General features: G+C 40.1%; 1 protein-coding gene across 2 annotated transcripts in view; it reads right to left on the reverse strand.

The window, feature by feature from the left end:
* The window catches only part of CPEB3 (cytoplasmic polyadenylation element binding protein 3), a 190155-nt gene that overhangs the window by 129554 nt on the left and 41222 nt on the right, over positions 1-19379 (reverse strand). Inside the window, exon 2 of one of the 2 annotated variants that reach the window (XM_012659719.1) lies at positions 14554-15578. In XM_012659719.1, coding sequence (XP_012515173.1) covers positions 14554-15567 — 1014 coding nt within the window. In that variant the 5' untranslated portion in view covers positions 15568-15578. Of the gene's footprint in view, positions 1-14553; positions 15579-19379 lie in introns of those variants that run through there. The other variant, XM_012659718.1, reaches the window with a different exon arrangement.

Here is a 19379-nt window from a genome sequence, read left to right on the forward strand (position 1 = left end):
ACACCTGCATGATTCACCTACCTTAAAATAGCTACTCTGGAATAACATTTCATATTCTGGGGTTTTGTTTTATTTTGTTTTGTTTTGTTTTGAGGCAGAGTCTCACTCTGTTGCCCAGGCCAGAGTGCCATGGCATCAGCCTAGTTCACAGCAACCTCAAACTCCTGGGCTCAAGCTATCCTGCCTCAGCCTCCAGAGTAGCTGGGACCACAGGCGTGTACCACCAATGCCTGGCTAATTTTTTCTATTTTTAGTAGAGATAGGGTCTCGCTCTTGTTCAGGGCTCAGGCTGGTCTTGAACTCCTGAGCTCAAGGGATCCTCCCACCTCAGTCTCCCAGAGTGCTAGGATTACAGGTGTGAGCCACCGTGCCCAGCCAACATTTCATGTTCTGGATCACACCAGAGTTGATAGATAAAATAGAATCATCTATACTGGCAAATAAGTAGAAAGCAGAAAGTAGCTCTAAAATGTTAACTAAATAGTTTTTTTACCTTCTGATGAGCTCATGTTTTTGGAATGTTGGGGAATTTGAGGTAAAAATATGAAAAAAAAACAATCTCCCCACCTAGCCCCAAAACTTCTAAAATGCTAAACTTATAATAACGCCTTTGGAAGTAGAGTTTAAACTTTCCATTCACTACGTTTTACTTCGCAACAGCCTGAAATATTAGTACAATTAGTCTGTCTTTATTCTGCTTAAGATCAACAAAGTTTAATTTGACAAATACCGCAAAATAATGTTTCATCAGCATTGTAAAATGGTTCAAAGTATTTAGATTGTGTTTTTGCAGCATAAGGGCCCACTATTTTTTTAACTAGATTCAACTATTTTGGTAATGCCATTACACAGATTTAAACAATCAAGCCTCACCCCCACCCCTCAGATTACCTTTCAATGAGCACTGTGGCAATAGAGTACCAGGTAAAACTTCACCTTAAACTGTCATGTTTAAAAAAAAAAAAACAAAAAAACCCTCCTCTCAAAACAAATAAACGAGCAAAATAGGATCCTTCTGTTTTCGCTTAGGTATACACAGACCATGATGCTGAAAGAGTTCAGAGCTGGCAAAAGTCTGGTCAATTGTTCTTACCGGACCTTGATGTCAGACATCTTAAACTGCATTCCAAAATGCCCTTTTGTTAAGCTGGCTTTTTACCAATAGAAACAAAGTAATAGGTGATGGTTAGGTTTCCACACTAGTCTACAAGCAGTAGTTAATTGGTAACAAAGCTAAACAAAAAAACCCACATCATCTAGCCAACATTGTTTCTATGTGAAAACCTCAAGGTCTAGCACACTTCTCTCTCTGAACTGCAAGTCTACATTGAGATGCAGGATCTAGGGCCCTCATAACTGTCCCCCACCCTGTACCCCACAAACCTCCCTCCTGCTCCCTCCCCCAGCTGTACTCTCTATTCCTTTTATTAGGTTACAATAATAGGAATAGACCTTCTAAAGTCATAGCAACAACCAAACAAGTGAATGGGGAGAGTGGAAATGTTCCTCTGAATAGGAGGTCATTTGTGTATTAGCAATACCTCAAAAAAAAATATTTCTAAGTTATACCTCCTGTATCAAAAATGAAGCAACGTCCCTCTCTTGAATCAAAACTTTCTTGTATATTTATTTATTCAAATACATAAGCATCTACTACCGTTGAAGCTTTGCTTCTATGGTCTGAATGTTGGTTGTACCCCCAAAGTTCACATGTTGAACTTTGATCCCCAATGTGATAATATTAAGAGGTGGGGCTTTGGGGAAAATGATTAAGTCATAAAGGACCTGCCCGCATGAATGGGATTAGTGCCCTTATAAAAGAGACTGAAGGTAGTGTATTTGCCCCTTCCACCAATTGAGAACACAGCAAGAGGCACCATCTAAGAAGCCGAGAACAAGCCCTCACCAGACACCGAATCTGCTGGTGCCTTTATCTTGGACTTTCCAGTCTCCAGAACTGTGAGAAATAAATTTCTGTTATTTATAAATTACAGTCTGAGGTATTTTTGTTACAGCAGCCTGAAGGGACTAAGATATTCACTCAATTGATTTTTCATATTAACCTATGAATTCTATCTTCCCTATAAAAATGTCCATAACACTGCAGTCCCTAACCCCTGGGCCATGGACTGGTCAGTTAGTACCCGGCCACACAGCAGGGAGTGAGCAGTGGGCTAGCCAGGCTTCATCTGTATTTACAGCCACTCCCCATCACTCACATCACTCCATAAGCTCTGCCTCCTGTCAGATCAGTGGTGGCATTAGATTCTCATAGGAGCTCAAACCCTACTGTAAATTGTAAAAGATCTAGGCTGGCGCACTCCCTATGAGAATCTAATGCCTGATGATCTGAGGTGGAGATGAGGCAGTGATGCTACCAATAGAGAGCAGTTGCAAATACACATGATCATTGGCAGAGAGGTTTGACTGCACGATAAAAGCAATGTGCTTGAATCATCCTGAAACCATCCCCCTGCCCCAATTCCCGTCTGTGGAAAAATTGTCTTCCATGAAACCAGTCCCTGGTGCCAAAAAGGTTGGGGACCACTGCCATAACACATTCAACACCTGTGACCCAGTGAGCCCATAAATTTCTGTTCAGCAGATGAACTGCAAGATTACCTAAATATGGTGGAGGTTTGTCTCCAAACCTTTTTAATGCAAGTATTATTGCAATTGTGTGATTTAGTTAAATATATGTAAACCAAAGAAATGAACGCCAAAAAATTATTTGATGAAAAGTAATTTGAATGCTTTAAAAAGCTAGATAAAAGAGGAATCAAGTCCCATTTATAAAAAGTTCTCAAAGTTAGGCAGCAATTCTCTCAGCTATGAAAGGGAGAAAGAAATTTTGAGATGTGTAAGTTTTAAAACCCTTTTAAAGGTTTGTTCGGTGTCATGTAACTATGCTTTTATTCTATATCTGTAACTCTTGACCATTTTTAAATTATGAATCCCTTTGGAAATTTAATAAATATTACAGTTCACCTCTCTCCCTGGAATTACAAATGAATACACAAAATGAAGTTCTGGTAGCTCCTGTACCCTACCCCTCAACTCTCCACAAAGCTCATCAACCTATGGCTCCCCAAGCTTCAAAACATTTTATTACCTTATCTATTTTAAAAACTAAACTTTACATTAGTGCAGCAAAACTAAATTCCTTAGGTCTAATCTCAACTTTGCTAAGACCTTATTAACGATATTCCAGGCTGGCTAACAACATCCACTGACCTCTGAGTTTATTCAACTTATATAATAAAGGATGCCAGGTTTCATTTCTTTTATTGTCTGTGATCCTCCCTTATGATTGACTGGTTAGGAATTCTTTAGCATTCTTTGCAATGCCAGGCTATAACCCACAAACAAGATGACTAATCAGCTAATATATACTCTAATTCTCAGGGTACGATAAAAAAAAAATCAGAAAAGGCGCTTGACTTATAAAGGCGCTTGTTATTTCTTCTCTCAGATGCAATGTTCTAATAAGTAATCCACAAAGTAATCTATCCTAATAAGGTTTTCCTTCCCACACATTAAGAATCACACAAAAGCATGGGTGGATAAGAGATGCCAAATCACTTGTTCAAATATTCCCAACACACAGCTTTCCCTTCTGAAATTCCTCCACTCTAAAACCCATCAGGTTTATGAGTCATGAAAATTCTAATCTGCCACTATTAGGCATTTTCACCTCTAAATAATTCTCCCCAGCTGCCTAAACTAAAAACCTAGGATTCATTCCAGACTACTCCCTCTATTTCCTAATCCAAGTAATCACCAAGTCCTTCCAGTCAACCTCCTAATTATTTCTTGAACCTGTCCCTTCACTGCAATGACTTTAGGTCCTCACATGTTAACTGGTCTCCTGCCTGTGTTTGGTTCCTGATAAAGATTATCCCACCCAGAGTAATCATTCTGAAACAAAGTGATCACTTCGCTCACCAACTTAAATGTCTTACAATGGCTATTTCTCAGCTTAAAAACCCTTCAATGTCTCTACTTGAGAAAGCTGAAGGCAAAGAATGCCCTTTGTGATCTGGCACCTACCTTACCTCTCCAGCCTCATCTCCCATTTGCCTCACCCTTACCCAGAACTGTCTGCTCTCTCAGCACACCATGTTGTTTCTTGCCTGTGCACAGCTGCTCTCTCTGCTTTAAAAAAAAAAAAAATCACCCCCTGCCCCATTCTCTGTCTATGGAACCTTGCCCATTCAGTTCTAAATAAAGAATTAAGGGCCGGGCGCGGTGGCTCACGCCTGTAATCCTAGCACTCTGGGAGGCCAAGATGGGAGGATCTTTTGAGCTCAGGAGTTCGAGACCAGCCTGAGCAAGAGTGAGACCCTGTCTCTACTAAAAATAGAAAAAATTAGAGCAGCAACTAAAAATAGAAACAAATTAGCCGAGCTTTGTGGTGAGTGCCTGTAGTCACAGCTACTCAGGAGGCTGAGGCAGGAGGATCCCTTGAGCCCAGGAGTTTGAGGTTGCTGTGAGCTAGGCTGACGCCATGGCACTCTAGCCCGGGCAACACAGTGAGACTCTGTCTCAAAAAAAAAAAAAAAAAAGAATTAAGGAGCCCAAAGATGTTTATGAGAGCATTATGTTCAATAGCTAAAAACTGAAAACAGCCAGGTGCAGTGGAACATGCCTATAATCCCAGCTACTCGGGAGGCTAGGGCGAGAGGATCATTTTAGCTCAGGAGCTTGTGCCCAGCCTGGGCAACATGGTGAGACCCACATCTCTTAAAAAAAAATTGAAAACAATCCAAATCCACCAAATATGAAAACATTGTGATAAATAATAATGGATTCCTGTGATGGAACATTATGCAAGCATTAAAAGTGTTGATAAATTTAATGACACGAAATGCTAAAAATATAGCTATAAAATTGCATACAGAGAATGATCTCCACTATGTAAAATACATTATACATACACATAAAAAAAGAGATAATTAGCAAAAGATACACCAAAACATTAAGAGTACTTATATCTCAATAATAGAATTATGGGCAATATTTTTCCCTGAAGTTTTAAATGTAAACATGTATTACTTTCAAAATCAGAAAATTTGAAAACATCTTAAACTATGAAGACACACAAATTTAATCATTTCTTCCTCTGATTCAAGTACAAACTCTCTTCATTGTGCATATTGTATTCTGTTTTAGACTTATTCTATATTTTAATACATGTTTGTCAGGGAGTTATCTGAAGATGGAATATGGTTCAACTTTAATCCCAAGCGCCCCACCCCTGGAAGAGACCAGTTAAATGTTTATAAAATTAAATTACTCTTACATTGCTAGCTACATGCAAATGATAAATGCCTAATCAATCACTTATAAATGTAAATCATTAACACACTCAACACATATTTACCATGTGCCTAAAATATCCCAAGTACTGTCACAGCCCCTGGAAACACTTCAGTGAAAAGGTCTTTGCCCTTGCGGAACCTACATTCTAGTATGGAGGAACAAAACAAATATATCAGCTCATTTCAGAGAGTGATAAATACCATAAAGACAATGAGGGATGAAGGGAATCAGGGAAGATCTGGGGAAAGAGTACAACATCAAAGGCATATTGAAAGATGGTTAGTGACAAGAACAGAGTCAAGCAGGTATAGCAGAATGGAAGAACTGGGCATGGAATCAAAAGACCTGAGTTTCCATTTCTGCTCTAATACCTTAATAGTTAGGTAATATTCTCAGAGTCTCTATTAGGATAATAATTCCTAATTCACTAGGATGCGTAAGGATTAGTAAGATAATTTATGTGAAAAGGGTGATGCCAGTGCTTGGCATTTTGGTCCCCTATATTTGTGTTAAGTTGTACCTACTTGGAGAAGGACATCAAAATAATACAACACCCAAAAGCTGGAGTACATGGATTATGATTTTGAATAAAGATGCCAAAGGAAACTTAACAATATAAATCCCATCCCTTTGATCAGGGAATTCTGTAATAGTTGTGTGGTTAACAAAAATACTACCTATCAGCCAGGCGTGGTGGCTCACGCCTGTAATCCTAGCACTCTGGGAGGCTGAGGTAGGTGGACTGTTTGAGCTCAGGAGTTCGAGACCAGCCTGAGCAAGAATGAGACTCCGTCTCTACTAAAAAAATAGAAAGAAATTAGCTGGACAACTAAAAATATATATATATATATATATATATTAAAAATTAGCCGGCCATGGTGGTGCATGCCTATAGTCCCAGCTACTCGGGAGGCTGAGGCAGAAGGATTGCTTGAGGCCAGGAGTTTGAAGTTGCTGTGAGCTAGGCTGACGCCACGGCACTCTAGCCGGGGCAACAGAGTAAGACTCTGTTGCAAAAAAAAAAAAAAAATATTACTTATGTTATCCTTCTTAACTATTTATCTGACCTCAGGATTCTACTATTGGTTACAACTGCCTTAAACAATGATGTGGCCAAGAGCTGAATAGTCTATCCATAAAATCAAAAGCAAACACAAAACCAGATTTATAATAAAGGACCCAAAAATTATTTCTCAGCCTTTCCCCATACACTCATAAACTTTAGTGGTCTACGCTATTTTTAATCCTCTGCATATCTAGGTTCTACTTCTCTGGTTCAAAAGAGGAAAGGAAATTTTCCACTCCAGATTGCATAAGAGAGGACTTCTGGGTACATTTACCTCTTGCCTCCTTTAATTGCTGCTTATCTGAAACTTAAGAACTAGGACTCCTGGAGTTTGAGTAGGGGGTTAGATTGTCAGATCACTGAGATGTTTCCTCTGAAATATTCCCATCCCTAATCAGTCCTCAAACCCTACTACATCTTAAGGATAGAAAATCTTTTGCCCTTTACATCTCTGTTTTCCAATCTCACATGCCTGGTATAAATGACTGGCTGAATGGGCCTACTATAATCTGCTCTTTGTCAGACTTTGAAACCAGAGAATTCTCTCCTTAATATTGCTAAGTGTTACTGTTACGGTTATCCTGAATCTCATTCTGGTCTATTCTATTATTAATAACTTGACTTGGGAAGTCAGGAACAAACCAGATCATCATGACAGGGTAAAGTCCAAAAGAATAAGTTGATCAACAATGAAGAGATAAAGAAAAATTTAATTCATAGGATATAAGCTAGTGTTCCCATCTACTAGCTGTCATAAACCTTTTATGTCAAAGCAACAACTTTGCTTACTTCTTGTCATACCAAGCCTACAGAGTCATAGCCCAAAACTATGAAGTGTCCATAAAGTCTGGGAAAACATAATATCTTTACAAACTGAAGATGTCCTTTATGACATTATATACATTATATTATATAATGTCCTTTATGACATTATACATATATACATATATACATTATATATCTGTGGAATGTTTCCATATTGGAAACATATCTATGGAAACATATTCCATAGATACCTTGTAGAGAAATACTAGAATGGAGAATCTGTCTCAAAAATGTTAAATATACTATCTTGTAGAGATAAAGGACAAAACTATAACAACTTGGGTTTAAATTTTCATTCATTTAAGGAACACCTACTAAGCGTCAGGCACTTCCAGGCACTGGTTTACTTGGTAGCATTGACCATTTAATTAGTTGCACTGAGTTACTGATGATAGGAAATTACTTGTATTTGATCTCGACCTTGAAATGAGTTTGAATGCTTGAGGAATAAAGCTATTTGGCTGGATAATAGTCTTGTGCATGTATAATCAGCACTCAATGTTTCCTTCCCTTTGTGTATATTAGTTCTGTGATCACTTCATATGATATAAAGGCTGTCTGGTGCCCCGTTTTGTTTCTCTCCACTGAGGTTTGACAACAAGGGATAATATCACAATATTTATTATTTCTGAGAACTAAATAATAGTGCTTCTGAGAGAAAAGTAGGCTTTATTCTACAATGCTAAGTTACTACCATATTTTAATTCACTAGTATTTTTCTATTTCAAGTTAAGTCAAAACGCAAATAGTAGAAGCGTTTCCCATTAAGAAGTTTACATGTACAGCACCTGTAAAGAACACTAAAGCAGAACTGAAGTATAACAGGTGAGATGGGACATGTGAATTCCTTCAGAACAAGCTACCCACAATGTATAAGGGACAGCTGTGGAAAATTCCTTTTGAGGCTGGCTTCTTCTCTAGGCATAGCAACCTCCCCAGGAAAGCCCCCTTGAAGCTATGGCTATATTACCTCAACTCTCAAGATTCAAACTTGGGGCTCTATCCTGAATTCTATCTCTGACAAGCACACTGGCCCTACAAGAGTCAGGCATGACCTCCAGGGAAGTCGGAGTAAGGAGCTTCAGTCAGACCCTTGATATCTCCAGAACCACCAAAACCAACATTTACAACAGTCAAGAAATTAAGAATTTAAGCATTTCTCCCATCATCAATTAAAATGTTCACAGAGCAAGGAAAACTCTTACACTTAGATTAGTGAGTCAGCCATAGCAGAAACAGCCACAGATCACCACCATTTGTGTGACATAACTCCATACTCCTTAGTCCTCAGAGCAGCATGACTAGCTTTCTAGAATATACAGTCACCATAGTACACAAAGTGCCTTTTGATACTCTTCCATCCTGCTGGACACATCTTTCTAGCTCCTCTCCATTAGATGCCATCAGCTGGTGTTTAACTCTATATTGCTGAATATCAACAATATTTCCTCTATTAAACTCTAATTCTGACTACAATTAGTAGTTAGGAAGGCATCCAAGAGCTGTAACAGTACTCCTATAACAGTATCTAATTTTCAGAACACTTTGTACACATTCTCTCATAAAGCAAACCCAGAAGCTAGGCCCCTGCTCCCATGCCTGCCCACATGCTTCCCCCTCCGCCCACTCTATTTTTGCAGACTGGGAAAAAGAATCACAATCACTTGACCCCAATGACCAGTGTCTTCCTCATTTCAAGATTCATGGGTTGTATGCTCCCCTCCATCTAATTCTCTTTCCTCAGTAAAATTCACATGGTTTAATCAAACTTTTCATACTGTAGTAAACAAAGCATAATCTTTTGATATTGTAGATCAAAACACTACAAAAATCACCTGAGCAATGACAACCAGTTCCAACTGGACAAGCATGATACCCAATGCAGCCCTTGAAAGACAGCAAAATAGGCTAACCAATGGAGAAAGTTATACAACTAGAAAACTATGTCTCTGTCAGAGGATAACTAAAAACATCACATTTTTGAGAGTGTACTTTTGTATTAACTCATGGCAAGGTTGTGAAGAGTTTATATAACACTAACAACTTCGCCCCCACCCCGCATGCAATTTTGAAGTATACAGTTTACATTATTAATGTTTCTAGTAGCATTTTTAAAATGCCCTAATGTTTCCTAAACAACCCCTGTTTTAAATAGAATATAGATAATGTGGCTTTGCTGGCATTTATGAATACATCAACATCATAATAGGATCTGAACAGTTTGTGGGGTTGGGTGGACCCTAAGTGGTTTTGTGTTAGAGCTGCAGTTAAAAAACCAACTACAGAAGAGTCTTCAGTTTTAAATCTAGGTCATACTATCTTTATTCAAAAGCAAGCATAAGCTGGGTGCAGTGATACATGCCTGTAGTTCCAGCTACTTGGGACCCTGAGGTGGGAGGATCACTTAAGGCCAGGCCGCAGTGAGCTATGATCATGCCACTGCACTCCAACCTGGGCAACAGTGAGACCCCACTTCTTAAAAAAAAAATTTTTTAATGCAAAGTCAAGCATAAACTAGACAATTTATATTTCTCCTGAAAAAAAGGAATACAAACTAGTTGAAAAATATTGATATTTCCTAAAAATGTATTGAGTAGGCATATTTATTTTTTAATATCATTTATATTCCCATGAATTCATGTAAGGAATTTCTTCTTCTGTTATTGATAACCCAGCAGCAAGATTAACACTAGATTATGTTTGACTAGACATATCAGAAAATATAAAATTTCCTATAATCATTTTTAACTTGGGGGTAGAAGGAAGAGGGATAAATGCAGAGATGCAAACAGAAAGCATGAAATAATTTGAATTTTTTCTAAAAATATAATACTCAAAAATACATAAAGTAAATAAATAAGGAAAAACATTGACAACTGTTGACTCTAAGTGGTGGTATATGTATGGTCACTGTATTTTTCTTCCTCCATTTTTATAAATAAGAATTTTGTAAAAACACAATTTCCAGGGTATCTCATAAGGTTAAGTACAGATTCAGTCTAGTCTCCGGTATCTACAGTGGACTGTTAATCAATGTCCTAGAGGTAGTATAGCCAAGGGGGTAGGAGCCATGGGCTCCAGAGGTAGATTGTCTAGGTGCAAATCCCAACTTTGCCAGTTACTAGCTGTGATCTTGAGCAAACAGTGTAAATGTACTGGCCCTCAATTTGTCAGTATAACAAAAATAACAGTCCTCCTACCTCAAAGTAGTTCCACTGAAAAACTACATGGAAAGTGCTTAGCACAGGACCTGGCCCATAGGTAAATGCTGGATTATCACTTTATTATAACGACGAGAGGCTCTGAAAAGAATAAATGGCATTACACTGAAGTTCCGAGATACTTAGAATGCACTGTATTACATGCTGGTAATCCATCCTATGATAGACTCTGCACAATCCTGAGGGTATAGAAAAAAAAATAAATGACATTACATAGAAGTCTAGGATTATTCAGATTGCACTGTATGAAAAATCAGTAATCTATACTTTGGTAAAATCATGCAGAGCCTCTAGTCACCATCACAATAACAACAAAACAACAACAAAACCCAAGTATTACAGGATACTTTACTATGGGCCAGGCATTGTGCTAAGCACTCTATAATGTAATTTCTTATTTGATCTCGAATGTAGCAAAAAACTATTACTATTCCCATTTTATAGATGAAGAAATTGAGGGTCAGCATGTTTACATAATTTGCTCAAGATTATGAAGCCAGTAACTGGCAGAGTTGAGATTTGAATCCAAGCAGTCTGCCACCAAAGCCTGCTTCTGACAAAAACTATCCGCCTGAACCTGGGCAAGTCACTTCACATATTGGGACTTTGATTTCATCCTCTGTAAAATGAGAAGAATGGGCTGGAATAGGTGGCTCTCAAAAGTCCCTTCTAAATTTCTCTGGAGGCCTGGTGCAGTGGCTCACGTGTAATCCTAGCACTCTGGGAGGCCGCGGTGGGAGGATCACTTGAGCTCAGGAGTTCGAGACCAGCCTGAGCAAGAGTGAGACCCCATCTCTACTAAAAATAGAAAAAATTAGCCAGGCGTAGTGGTGCTCACCAGTAGTCCCAGCTACTTGGAAGGCTGAGGCAGGAGAACTGCATGGGCTCAGGAGTTTGAGGTTGCAGTGAGCTATGATGACACCACTACACTCAACCAGGGACACCAGAGCAAGACTTTGTCTCCAAAAAAAAAATCCAAATTCACAACACAGAGAAAATAGCTCTAGTCCTTTTATGTACCTAGGCTTCCCTGTCTTATAGAAATACAGAATGAGTCATATGTATAATTCCCTCAGTGGACTGCCTCACCATTCTTGAGCTCTGCTGGTGAGCAGTACATCACCAAGATGCTTCAGCCTGATAGAAAACCTCACCAGATAGTACCACCACTAAGCCCCTTTCAATGGAGTACAAAGAAAACCTGACTGAATTCTTCTTGACAGCACTAGCTACAGGGAAGTTAAGGACACCTAACAACAAAATTAGCCAGAGCTGTAGGACCTGAGTTAAGTCGCTCTACCTCTCAGGATCCTCAGTTTCCTTATAGAAATGAACTAGCTTTTAGATACAAGTAATCCCTAAGAAAGCAGTCACCCCAACCAGAGAAACCAATCAACTTTATTAGAATAAGGAAGTATGTATAGTTTGTAAAACCACATTCAAATATAGTTATTGCTTTTACAATATAAACCATGTGAGTAAACCTCCAAAAAATCTATTGGTTTGTTAGGAACTGGCAGAAGAGAAGCACTGTAGAGAGCATGGATTTTTTTTTTTTTTAAATATTAAGATATATTAGAACAAATCACTGTTGACAGCCCTTTTATCTTGAAGAGTCTGTCAAATAAAAAATAAAGTTGGTAGTCTATGAAATAAAGTCTTCAATTTAAAGAATAAAATATTTGCCAAAGTAAATGAATTGTTAAAAAAGTCATCAGAGCTACTTATTTTCTCCCTTTTTTAGAAAAATGATTTAAATAAACGCACAACCACAAAATTCTGCACACAAGACTTAAGGTGTTCTGTTTTTGTTTTTTAAACATACCTAATACAGTTATCAACATAAACCAAATCTGATAATTTTACATGCCAAAGCACAACCAAGTTACTCCTCTGGTTTTAATATTGTTTCAACACCCTAAAGCCCCATTTCTAAGAAAAAGAAATGAGACATAAAGTACATGTAATTCTTCCTAAGGCCAGATAAATAACCTTCAATTTTCAATCAAATCTCTCCTCTCACACATCTTTTGGCAGATTTTTGCCTACTCAACAGCATCAGCAGGGATGAAAAGACAAGAGACCAAACTAAATCCAGTCCACTTGGCTCTTATTAGCATCACAGGTGAATGGTTTGTTGAGAAACAATTGGCACTCTCCATGCTTCTAGTCAATACGAGGTTAGGGAAAATTTTGTGGATTTAATCTCTCCCCAATCCCCATTTCAGGAGATAATTAATCAAAAGCTGGTTATATTCAGATTTAGCTCCTAGAAAAAGATAACTAGATCTGTCTACCCTATCAATTTCCAAACCTCCCTATAAGATCCTGTAAGACTGGATTTGGGCAGAGAATGTCAGAATAAAAAGAGGGCCTCTCCTACCAAATGCAGCCTCCCTGCCCTACCTCATCCAAAAGTAATCACATAGATAAGTTCCAGAAATCAAATTCCTCCTTTTCTCTATCTAACCAAAATAATCCCACTTTGCAGTATCGCTTCATTTTATTAAAATAAGCAAACTTTAAAATGTTAAGAAATATACCTTAATATTAAAATCTTCCATTCCTTAAGAACCCCTGTGAAAATTCAGTAAGAGCCTCTCATTAAAAACTCTCATATACACAATTTAGAGGTTTCATGGATGCCCTTGAACTTTCAAGGTTAAAAATCCTTGTTCTAGCCTACAGAGTCGTGTTCTTTCTCAATAAACCCATCCCCTCCTTCAGGAATGGGAGTCACCCCAAACATTTGGAATGTAAAGAGCCACAAAATGAAGGCTCCAACTGCACCAGACACTTTAAACTACCTCAGTCAAAATGTCAGTTCTGCCATCTTTCAGCACTGCTCAAAGGATTTCTACTTCATTTTCTTGACCACTCAAATTGGGTCTTGTTCAAAACCCTCCCCTCTCCCCCACCCCTTCCTTTTTCTTTCTTTTTTAACTGAGCCTAGAAGAATACAGCCAAATCAATCTGAAGTGAAGGATAAGTGTTTGCCTGAGAGCAAAAGTCTGCCCTCCACCTCGCCCAGTGACCTGCACACCCTCACCACCCTTTTGCTGCCCAGGATGTCTAGGACACTGCCAACTGCTATCTATGGTGTGGGCTGGATGAGAAAGCAAGAACAGAAATAAGGACACTCTCCATTCAATCTTTTTGTCTAGGGCACTTCCTGGATTTTTCATTGGCATTTAACACCACGACACAAGACTCATTTTTCATTAAACTTGCAAGACTTTCACTTTGCCCAGTTTCAAGTGGTGTAATTGATCTGTATTGTCTTCTTAAATAACCCCACTAGTGAAGGACACTGCAGCTTTAAATATTTCAGTGCTAGCTAGCAAATAGACTCCATTGCAATATGGCTCTGAAGGTCGTGTCCTATTGTCTCTTTTCTCTGCAAAAAACCCAATTTCTAAATCCTTTCTCTAGGTAACATGGAAAGGGTTGCCCCCAGAATTTCCACTCTTCCACCTCCTTCCTTTACAGAGTTCCGGGTGTTTATTGGAATCTCACACGCGTTATTTTCCCGGCAGGGCCAATATGCTGATTGTTATTAATGATTCTAGTACCTTAGTGAGACATAAACATATGTGTTCACATTAGTTTAATTGAGCATATGCAACTATCTGAAATAGCACTACTCGAGGGTTGTTAACCTCTTTAAGAGTAAAGCCAGGGTAGTTTGGGTGTGGACGGCTTTCAGGCGGCACCCTGAGCCCGGGGTTGCATAACCTGAAATGTGTAGCTACTTAAAATGATAGGAATCTCAGTCTATTCTTTCTGGGACTTGCCAGCACCTTGCCATACACTTGCAACTTTACTTGTCAACGGAAGTCAAAATGAGAGGAGAAAATAAACTACAAGAAAAAGCCCCTTTTCTACCCAGACCAGGTGCATAAATATAATTCCTCGAACAGTCACAATTCCTACCCCGCCCCGAACCTCATCCCCTTGAGAGTGGAACAGCCCCACTTCAGTGAACTGGAGGCTTTGGAAGGGGGCAGAGGGGCTGGGCATTGCTGCCCTTTTTACAGAACAAAAATGGGTGGGCGATTAAAAAGCAGAAAGGGCAAAAGGAGTGGGAGGAAGGTGTGTGCAGGTGCACCCGAGCATTACCTGAAATGGCAACAGATTGTTACCATTATCGGTCCGGAAAGCGTTATCCTCCATCCAGGACTTGGAGGTGAGCGGGGCCGCGCGAGGGAACTTGGGTGGCGCGATCACATTGCTGGAGAAGGGCTTTTTGAGCGGCGAGATGGGGTTGAGCGGGGAAGGCACCCCGACGCCCACGCCTACACCCACGCCAACCGCCCGGCGAGGGTCCCGTCCCGCTTGCAGGCCACCCCACGGGTTGGACGGTGCGCTCCAGGCGGCGTTCACGCTTTGGTGCGTGTTCCAGCTGGACGAGGCCGACGAGGCGGCGGCCGCGGCAGCAGCGGCTGCAGCGGCCGAAGAGGAGGACGGCTTGCTGGTCATGATGGGCTGGTGGCCGTAGGCCGCGGCGGCGCTCCTCTGCGCATAGGGTGCTTGGCTAGGGCTGGCGGGTGACCGGCGCTGTTGCGGGGGCTGCGCCTGCGGGGGCTGTGCCGGCTGCGGCGCCGGCGGCGGCGGGGGCTGTGCCGGCTGCGGTGCGGGCGGCTGCTGGTGGTGCTGGGTCTGCGCCAGGCCGATCTGCGGGGAGAAGGTGCCTCCAAACACTGGGTTGACATGGTGCGGGAAGTTCTGGAAGAGCATGGTCCCGTTGACTGGGGTGATCCCCTGGAAGAAGCTGTCCTCCACCGCGTTCGTGGTGCCCGTAGACCAGGTGCTGCCGAAGGACGGCGACAGCGATGCGCCCGGCGCCGCGGGCTCCTGAGGCGGCGGCGGCTGCTGAGGTGGCTGATGGAAACCCAAGCCCGGCAGGAGCGGCGATTCCATCTGCATCTTGTCCGGGCCGTTGGGGGCCGGCGGGGCCGCGGCAGGGCTAAGGGCCGGCACTGCGCTGCTTTCCTCGGGCTTGGGGGTCTCTGAGGAGAGGGGCGTGGACGGAGCTTCGGCTGCGCTGGGCTCGGGTTGGGGCTGCTGCTGCTGCCGCTGCTGCTGGGGCTGGAGCTGGGTTTTGCTTTTGTCCATCAGTAAATCATCCTGCATGGTTTGCGCAGCTGAAACGGGAAAAAAAGAGAGACGCGTTATTGTCAATGTGATGATCGTTAATGCCCCTCGCAGAGGCGGGCGGGTGTTTTACTTGCGAAAATCCAGTGCCACCGCTACTAGCCAATTGCAATGCAAATCCATAATCTCCCATTTAGAAGAACAGGTCAGGCTGGGGGTGGGGGGAGGCTCGAGCAAGGTCTCTAAAAATACTGTGAGAGCGTCTTCACCCTTTCTGATGTCTTGGTTCCTTTTCTGTATTAGTGAGAGATGTGCTTATAAAGACAGAAAGACAGCAATTTCGCCACGTCTCTTTTCCCTTCACCGGAACTCAGAGTGTTCACCCTGCAATAAGAAACTGATTCTGGTTCCTGTTTTTTCCCAAGCACCACCCTCCCCCAGTTATTTGCATACGTCAATAAATACTGCTGCGTCCTTCAGCAAGGTTAAAAAGACACGGCACACAAGACCCTTTCTTCCCTCCCCGAGCTCGAGCTCTTTAAAAAAACAGTAGTCTTAGCCTTCTTGATTAGCAAACTGGCTTCTTGCGTTGATAATTGTTTCATTTAGCAGCAGCGAACCACGAGGGAGGAAATCTTTGGCATTTGTTAGGAGAAGGACTCAGCTGCACAATCATTCTCTGGCCTCCCAGTAGCTGCAGCTACTCCATTTTGTTAGGAGACAGTATTAAAAAAAAAAAAAAAAAACACCGTTTTTAAAGGGGTAAAAACCTACTGAAACGTTTGGAAGTACTTGCTTCTTGTTACTCTAAGGATTATGGTTTTTATGTTTATTCTCTAATTTTCCTGTCTCCAATTCTGCCGCACAGGAGATTTCTTGGCATTTCAGTGCTTCAGGTCTCCACAGGAGCCTGAGAATTTCTCTGCAGAGTGGAGAAATGCTTCTGGTTGGATTTAAGGGGGGGTGGGGGGTGGGTGTGTGTGTGTGTGTGTGTGTGAGTGTGTGTGAGAGAGAGGGGGGGGGAACAGAGAGAGGGACTTACTGTGAGATGGGGTGGGGGTGGGGCTTTTTAAAAAATCCCTTGGAGACTTAAGTAGACAGTCAAGATAATTCTGGGGTTGCCAGATTTTCGTTTTTTTTGAATCCTCCTGCTGCTGCCTTAGTCACAAGGCTAGCAAATTTAGAATCCATTCTCTTATCACTAGTATTAGCAGTGAAAGACTATGGTTTGAAGACCCTGAATTACCATATGCTAGCAAACGTGTTAAAAATAGAGGAGTACAAAGTCCCAAATTCTCATACATTGTAATTATAGTGCATTGCCATCACTGCTTCATTTAACCATATAAGGAGCGTATGGTATTTTCCATTTCGCATAGAAGGGCTATATTCACCTCTGCCATACAGCCTGTTTTCTTATTCAAGGATGAAAATTAGTAGTCACTCAGAACCTGGAGATTTCCATACATGTAGTTGTTATTGAGTTAGCTTGTCCATAGAATATGTTAATTGCTTTAAATATATGAATATTACAGTGCTGAGAAGCTGAAAACAAATATTTTTAAATGCTAAAAGAGCATATGACTGAACATATAATTATTTTTAGGTGATGATTCAGTATAATTGCAACAAAGTTATTAAAATATTTAATGCAGTTGCTTAATTAACTCAGATACTTGGCGAAGCATCTTTCTCAGGACACTTGTAAAAGGGCATTCAAATACAGAAGCTCTACCTATTATTCTTATGATAATAACTATTGTAAAATAAATGTATTGGAAAATGGAGATACTACTGCTCTTAAGTATTAAGCAAAAGATGTTAGACCAAGAAATGGAATTTAGTTCTACTATTTTATTAAAAACTATCATTAAAATGGTTCATTGATATCTTTCATTTCAGAGTTTTATACACAAACAAAATAGTGGCATCAAGGAAATGCTTCACAGCCACCTTACTCTCCTTTCTATTCCTCACTGCCCTGCCTTCTCCCCCACCCCGGGGGAAAAAACCCAATCCAATATAATATACATCACAGATTGCCAGCTACTACTAATAAAAGCTACTTAAGATTGCTTTTATGTTCCTCAGTTCCCTTGGTCTAAAACAATGGCTTTGATCAGTATTACAAAATACAACACAAAGAAGCAAGCAAAGCTTGGATTCAGACAGCACAAAGTTCTATTGCTGCCAAAGACGACGGTCATAGAAAGACACATTTTCATACTTGGTTTAAATAGTGTGCTGCAGTAAACCATTATAATCTGGGATTTGAGTAACTGCCAGTGAGCTAGAATTATCTTTACAATAGTCATATCATCATGGCTGAAATAGGTGTTTGGTTATAATTTTAATATCACTCTGCCTTTGTGGTTGCTTGTATCAATGTTTTTGGTTAATGCCTTCAGTTTAAACTACATGGAAAAATTAATGCTGTACAGCATTAATTTTGCTGTACAGCAAAAAAAGCCAAAAAGTAAGCTGGGCTCAGAACATTTTATAATTGCTGTAATTAATATTAATATATTCATTAAATTTTTAAAATGTTATATACCAGGAACACCCATTTCTCTTCTCAACACTCCTTAAAAATATAAATTTCACTTTCTGCATAAATTCACTCTGTCAAGGTCAAGACCCACCTTTAATAAATAAGAACCTTTTAAACAAAAAGTAAGCAGTAGATTAAGATAAAATTTACAAAGGCAATATACAATGTCTCTCAGTAGCTGCCTGTATAGTTTGGTTTTTGTTGGGTTTTTTTGCTTATTTACAGCAAAGTCTGAGAAATAGATACCTCCTTCCCCTCCCCCACCACGCACACAATAGATATTCCTTTACATGCAATAACCCAATTTCGAGTAACAAATTCTTAGTAACAGTTACCTTTGAGTGTCCAGTTTTTAAGGATCAATAAAATTTAAAAATGTACAGTATGTATTTTCTTCTTTCAGGTTGATTATGTGACCGCTCTGGCAAAAGCACTTTGACAACTGTAAGAAGAGAGGGCATGCGCACACAGGGAACTGTGGGGGCTGAAGTCCTTCGCAAGGTACTCCGTCTGACTTCAGCACATTCATCCAGGAAAGGAGGAAAGCTCGAAAATACAGATTCCGAGAGGAAGAGGTTGTGCCGGATTGCATTATATCCTCCTAACCAATGTAAACGACTAGTTGTTGGAATGAAGGGGGAGGGGGAAATAAACTGGTTTGTCAACTTGATTTAGGAAGCCAGGTTAAAAGAGAAACTGGATTGTAGGACTCAGAATAAATAAACCCAGCAGAGCTACCTTAAATGGTATTAGAATGATAATGACGGGGTAGCCAGCAAGAGGAACCCAACTAGAAAAAAAGAAATTGAGATAGAGAAGAATAAGCAAGGGAGGGGGAACTACTGGAGAATGTTATATACTTAAAATCTGCCCATACTTAAAAGAAACACGTTTAATATAGAATGAAAAATACCTTAATGTTAAATGTAATATTAATCTTGGAGGTCAGGTAAAAATAGGTTTTAGTCACAAATTTCTGACATCTTACCCACCCAGATATCTTTGTATTTGAGTTTTCAACAGAGGCACAGATCACTTATTTTAAGATTGTACTTGGTATGTTCTGAATCAACTCACCTCCTTATTTTTTCCTGTCAAAATGAAAGTTTACCTTCCATTATTCATATAATGATTAATCAAATAAAATTAAGCTCTCTTATACTAAAATATTATTTGGTGAAACATTTAAAAATATTTTGATATGTTTAGTGTTTCACTACATAGGACAGTGATTTCTTTATTCAAGACAAAAAGTAGATGTAATTTCTATTAAAAAAATTTTTTTATATGGTTTTTCCTA

The sequence above is a fragment of the Propithecus coquereli genome, unplaced genomic scaffold, assembly GCF_000956105.1.
Source record: "Propithecus coquereli isolate 6110/MARCELLA unplaced genomic scaffold, Pcoq_1.0 Scaffold63, whole genome shotgun sequence".
Classification (NCBI taxonomy): Eukaryota; Metazoa; Chordata; class Mammalia; order Primates; family Indriidae; genus Propithecus; species Propithecus coquereli.